General features: G+C 61.6%; 1 protein-coding gene across 1 annotated transcript in view; it reads left to right on the top strand.

The window, feature by feature from the left end:
- The first annotated feature begins 331 nt into the window (after positions 1–331).
- The window catches only part of HMCN2 (hemicentin 2), a 120,903-nt gene continuing 115,234 nt past the window's right edge, over positions 332–6,000 (top strand). Inside the window, exons 1-2 of the mRNA XM_041004683.1 lie at positions 332–776; positions 3,167–3,613. Of these exons, the coding sequence (XP_040860617.1) occupies positions 332–776; positions 3,167–3,613 (892 nt within the window). The remainder of the gene's footprint in view (positions 777–3,166; positions 3,614–6,000) is intronic.

The following is a 6,000-nucleotide window of genomic DNA, read 5'->3' as shown; positions in this document are numbered from 1 at the left end:
TTCAGACAGGACTAGATCCCCCAGTGTGGGAATAATAATAATCACACATGCTTCCTTTAAGTGGACGGGCCAGCGGGCTGTCCATGGCAAGTGTGTGGGGTTCAGAAACGAACGGCTCCGCTGAGGATGCTGCTTCTGGAAATAGAGGAAGAACATGGATTATCTCAAGTTAAAAAATGCAGGGCTCCCTGGGGAGCCAGGGGAACTGGCTGGTGAGATTCCTTGGTCTCACTGTGCCCCAGTTCCAGCCCAAGGCCCTCATGGTCCTCACAGCCCCCACGGCCCCCATGGCCCCCACACCCCCATGGCCCCCACAGCCCCCACAGCCCCCATGGCCCCCACGGCCCCCACGGCCCCCACAGACCCCACGGTCCCCACGGTCCCCACGGCCCCCACGGCCCCCACGGTCCCCACAGCCCCCACAGCCCCCACGGCCCCCACGGCCCCCACGGTCCCCACGGCCTCCACAGCCCCCACGGCCCCCACGACCCCCATGACCCCATGGCCCCCATGGCCTCCACGGCCCCCACGGTCCCCACGGCCTCCACGCTCCCATGGCCCCCACGGCCCCCATGGCCCCCACGGCCCCATGGCCCCCACAGCCCCCACGGCCCCCACGGCCCCCACGGCCCCCACGGCCTCCACAGCCCCCACGGCCCCCACGGCCCCCATGACCCCATGGCCCCCACGGCCCCCACGGCCCCCACGGTCCCCACGGCCTCCATGGCCCCCATGGCCCCCACGGCCCCATGGCCCCCACAGCCCCCACAGCCATGGTGATGTCTTTCCTGGAAGCCTGAGCACCTGTCAGGCCTGTGCTTGAGGCAGTAGCCCCAGCCACCCTGGACAGGTCCAGCCATCAGGCCGGACGCTGCTCACGGATGGAGCCATGGCGATGCCGGGCTGCCCCAGTGTCTGTCCTGGCTCCCTTGCTTGGTCCTCATGCTGAGATGAGCTCCGGCTTTCTCCCATTTCCTGTGTCTCCGAGAGTCCCTCTATGGACGGTGGCTCCATGGGATGGGCTGCAGAGGCTGTGGGAGGACATCTTGTTAGGCCACCACTGAGGCCCAGGGAGGGGAGGACTGGGCTGAGCTGTGACTGCTCTGCCTTGGGGGAGGCCAGTGGGGATAGAAGCCTCCTGCTCCCCTCTGCTGGTGGTGTGTGGTGTGTGTGGCTCCATTTCCCATGACCACAGAGAACAAATTTACAGCCTTCTGGTATCTTTGAGGTCTGGACCCATGTCACTGCCGTGACTTGAGATGCTTTTGAAAGTCGCCCCTTTGGAAAGACCCCGAGGGGGTCTGCATGATGTGGAAAGGTCTTTGGGGTCACCTCCATCCCCTGGGGCTCCCCAGCCCAGTGGCTGAGCCTTTCCTGCTTCTGCGCTCCCCGTCCTCTGGTGTGTGATGGCATCTCAGGCGAGCTCCGTGGCCTCTGGCCCCTTGGGCTCAGCCATGCCTTGCCCGAGCTCCCAGCGATCTTGGTGCTTCCTCTCTCAGTGTCATCTTGCTGACTTAGACCCGCTGGCCGGCCTGGTGCTCCCCCAAGGGCCGGACGCACAGTGTGGGGCCCGTGTTTGTGCAGTGAGCAACCTGTTGGTTCCCCACAGGTCCTTGACCCGGGTCTGAGATGTCACCATCTGCTTCCTGGTTCCTGACCGCTCTCCTTCCCGCAGCTGGGGCCTCTCCTTTGTCTCCAACAGCTGGCCTAGCCTGCCCAGACTCTTGGGGCCATTAAGGCCTTGGCCCAGGGCACGTTAAAGAGCCAGGCACTGGAACGCAGGTGACTCAACTTCCCATAAGCTGGACAGGAAGTTCCACCCTGCAGATGGGACTTCTGTTGTAACCTGGGACCCCCTCACCCTGGCCTGAATCCAATTCCCCACCCCAGGATGTATACTGCTGTCCGTGGCCAATGCCCAGCTGCCCTGAGCAGGTGGCAAGCTTTGGCTGGGCACCTGCCTAGTGCCACATATTGGATGCCTGGTGCTGGAGAACTCACAGCCAGTGTGGCAGCCCCATAGCCATGACCCTGGCCATAAGGTGTAATCAGAGCTGGGACGGGGGTTGGAGAAAGGGCCATGGGGTTGCAGGGCCAGTCTGAGCAGAAATTAGGGGAAGAGGACCTCCTCCTGGCCCCTTGGCTTTGCAGAGACAGTGACTTGGCAAAAGCTGTCCTGTTCCACTTACAGATCCAGAGTCCCCTGGGTGTCCACAGGGCCACTGATTCCCACCCTCAGCTCGAGGGTGAAGGGTGAGGGGACAGGCTGCTCTCTGGCACACCCAGGAGAGCTGTCCCTATTTTATTTACTCTGGCAGCGTTTAGTGAGGGTGTGACACCTGCTGTGACCTCTGGGGACCCGTCCTGGGTACAGCCTGAGTTGAGGCTGATGGGATGGTACACGGATGATTGCTACTCAGGCGGATTGCAGAGGAGCGTGCTCCGTGCTTCCTGCCTGTCCACTCCTGCTGATGGTGGCCCTGGGGAGGGGGCTGGTCACCAGAGAAGCCTTGGTAATGCAACACTTCAGCAAAGTTGCAGAGCCCAGGTGCCCTTTTTAGTTCTGACTTCTCATCCTGTCTTCACGCCCGGAGCTCTAACTTCAGGCAGGGGATTTCCCCTCTTGGAGCCTCAGTTGGCTGCTCTGGAGAATGGGTTTCGTGTACGTGTCTCCCTGTTAGGGTTGCAGTGAGCATTCAAGGAAATGATTGAAACCAGCCCACGGGGAGGGGCCGGGCTCGGAGCTGTCTAGGACATAATTTCAGTAACAGGGAAGCTGTGTCTTGTGCATGCGAAGTTGCATGGGGGACTTGGTTGATGGCGGAAGTGGGGCGGTGGTGTAGAGGCAGCCACAAATCTAAGGCCGGTTTTTGGGAAGCAGGGCTGTCCTGTCTAACCCTCCCTCTCCCGCCCCCGCAGCTGGTCAGCTGCGCGGGTCGGCGGGAGGCGCAGGTGTCCAGAGCCGTCCCGCGATCTGCAGCCCTCACAGTCTTGGCAGGGGACCCCAGCTCCTTCTGCCGTCCGCCCCGCGTCCTCCCCTAACCTCGGGTCTGGACGGGAGAGCAGCGGGGCTGGGAAAGTTTGAGTCACGGGGGGGGGGGGGGGGGGGGGGGGGGGGGGGGGGTGGAGGAGGCGGGCCCGTGACCCTAAACGGGGTGGGCTCTAGGACCCGCCTCGGGCTCCCAGCAGGGGGACCCCGCTGCAAGCCCCTGTCCTGCGCGCACCGGCCCCAGCGAGGCGCGGAGGCTCCACAAGCGCGCGGCAGCCACGCGGCGGGCTGCAGCTGGGCGCACCCGGGCTGTGGCGCTCCTGCAACCCGCGCTTGCGCTGCACCTCCGCAGCCAGTCGGCCGAGCTCAGCATGAAGCCTCGAGAGATGCTCTTGCGCCTGCTGATGGCCACCCTCTTGGCCTCAGCGGTGGCCGGCGCTCCTGGCACAGCGCTGTCGCCCACCACGGGGGACGCCACTCTGGCTTTCGTCTTCGACGTCACTGGCTCCATGTGGGATGACCTGATGCAGGTGATCGAGGGCGCCTCGCGCATCCTGGAGCGCAGTCTGAGCAGCCACAGCCGGGCCATCGCCAACTACGCGCTCGTGCCCTTTCACGACCCAGGTAGCGTCCCCGCGTCCCCGACTGGCTGTGTCGGTGAGCGCGCGTTCTACCCGCTGCCCGCCTGGCTCTGCGCCCCCCGCACAGAGTCCCGCGCGAGGGCACTGGCGAGGGGAGTCGCTTTCTCCTGGTGCAGGTCCCAAAGTGCCCACTCTTCTCTCATCCTCTCGTGCTTTCCGGGTGGGCGCTGTCCCGCTGGTCGCTCAGTGTGTCAACGCCACAGCAAGGCCTCCTCCTGGGGTGAGAGCCAGCACGTGACCCTCGCCTTCCTGAGCCTTGCTGTGCCCACCTGGGAGTTGGCAAGACCGCCAGGCATGTTGGGATGAAGCAGGGAATCCAGGGGCCCCCACATGCTGGAAGCATTTTGCCTTTTGTGTTTCGTTAATGAGAATTCAGCCCCCCTACTATGGGAGTAGGAGCCCCCTGAAGCAGGACTTAGTGGTAGAAGTGGACACTAACTCCTCCCCTGCAGGTGGCACCTCTACCCCCCCACCCCCGCAGTGCCTTTTTCTTGGGGCTCAGCCCGGAGCTCCTGGCTGGTGTGATGGGGCGCTCCAGGGAGAAGGTTGCGAAGTGCCCTGTGGAATCCCAGCCTCCCCAAGCCAGTCTGTTTTCTTCCAATGTGTCTTAAAATCAAACATTCCCGACCTATAGCTGCATGAAATGGGGATGACCCAGCATAGCCGACCTTCTGCAGCACCCCGCTGCAATGGCCTTCCTCCACCTCCATCTCGTCTGTCTCCATCTAACCCAAGGGGTTGCTGGACAATGCTCCCCGGAAAGGCAGACTGCTGGCAAAGCTGCACTGGGTAGTGTCCTTGCACAATGATCCAGGACTGGTGGTGACTTCTTCTCAAATGATCTGTGTGTATCAGTGGTCACACCCTTGCTGGCCCTCAAGAGGCAGGACAGTGGAGGCCAGACGTGGCTGCCTAGTGGCTTTGAGGCCCTTCTGCTTCCTGGGCTCTTGGTGAGCCAGGATGGGACAGCGAAAAATGGGAGTAGGAGTGATTTATGGAAACTTCTAACGGATGAGCAGCAAGGGGGTGCTTGGAGGTAGAGGGTCAACTGGTGCCCACCTGGGACACAAGTCCCCTCTGCCTGTCTTCCCTTTCTGAATTGTTCTTGGGCTCCCAGAGGCATTCCCCGGAGGAGTGCCGAGAACACGGAATGCCTGCGGACCTCACTGAGACTCCGGGGGCCACCTACCAGGCTGACTTCATTCCTGATCCAGAAGTCCCGTTTGTCTCTAAAATGCTTGGCTCTGGCCGCAGGGCAGGGCAAGGCAGGGTGGATGTACTGCTCCCCTCCTGTCAGCAAACTTAGCCCATCACCCTGACTTCCGCAGGGCAAGAGAGCCAGTCCTCCCGCGGTCCCCAAGTCATCCTCATTAGGGACACCTCCCATGCAGACACCACCATGCAGACGTGGATGTGGGTGTTGAATCCATGTCAGTGTGGAGGCTCAGTATGACGGCAGTGGCTGTTTGCCTAGCAGCCCGCAGCCTGTGGGGGCAAGCTCATGGCTGGGGGAGGATGCAAAGTGATACCCATTGTGCCTGTTCGTGGCATCTGTCCTCGGGGAGGGGATGGACAAAAGGCTCTCCAAGGGAGGGGAGGTGGCCTTGGAGCCCAAATGAAGACTTTCTGGGTTTTGACGTGTGCCTTGCAGGTGCTAGGTGTGGGCATCCAGCAGGGATTAACTCTTCCCCCTGCAGCAGGGCGCGGGGCATGGAGCTTGCTGGACAGTGGCCGGAAGATGCCGGGGTGGCTGACATGCAGGGACAGGTGTGAGGAGGAGCTGGGGTGTAGGAGGCGTGATGCTGTGCAGTCGGGAAGGGTGAGACTGGATCCAGCCAGGACTCTACGCTGAGAGTTTGAACTTGAACTTCCTTCTATGGCTGTGAGCAGCCACTGATGACTTCTGGCTGAGGTTTGGCTCCGTCCTGAACTGGCATGTGGAGTTTGCTGTGGTGCAAAGAAGGGGCTCTCACTGACCAGCCCCTTAGGGTTTCCTCTTGGAAACCCCCTCCCTGGCCCAGGGACCCTCCCCCACCACCCAGGAGGTCTGTGCATGGCAGACCTTGGTGGTTCTGGAATGTACTGGCTTAGGCACAAACCAGAATTTGCTTTGGAAAGATTTGTTGAAGTTTGAAAAAAAAGTGGTGTGTTTCCTGAGTAGGAAAATTAGGAGCTCCTTAATTGATTCGGCTGACAATGGCATGTCCAGGTTTTCCTCCAAGAAAACATGGCGAAAAGCCCTCTCGTGGGTCACGCCTTGTCTCCACCTCTGCTTCCCCCACTCCCTCCCAAGGATCAAGTTCCTCGAAGTGGAATTCCTGGGTTGTTTTTAACTCGCCCATTGGGTGGGTGGCTCTTCACGTTATTTTC

The sequence above is a fragment of the Ochotona curzoniae genome, unplaced genomic scaffold, assembly GCF_017591425.1.
Source record: "Ochotona curzoniae isolate NIBS_2020 unplaced genomic scaffold, NIBS_Ocur_1.0 scaffold_3208, whole genome shotgun sequence".
Classification (NCBI taxonomy): Eukaryota; Metazoa; Chordata; class Mammalia; order Lagomorpha; family Ochotonidae; genus Ochotona; species Ochotona curzoniae.
This window is presented reverse-complemented; position numbering and strand designations above follow the sequence as displayed.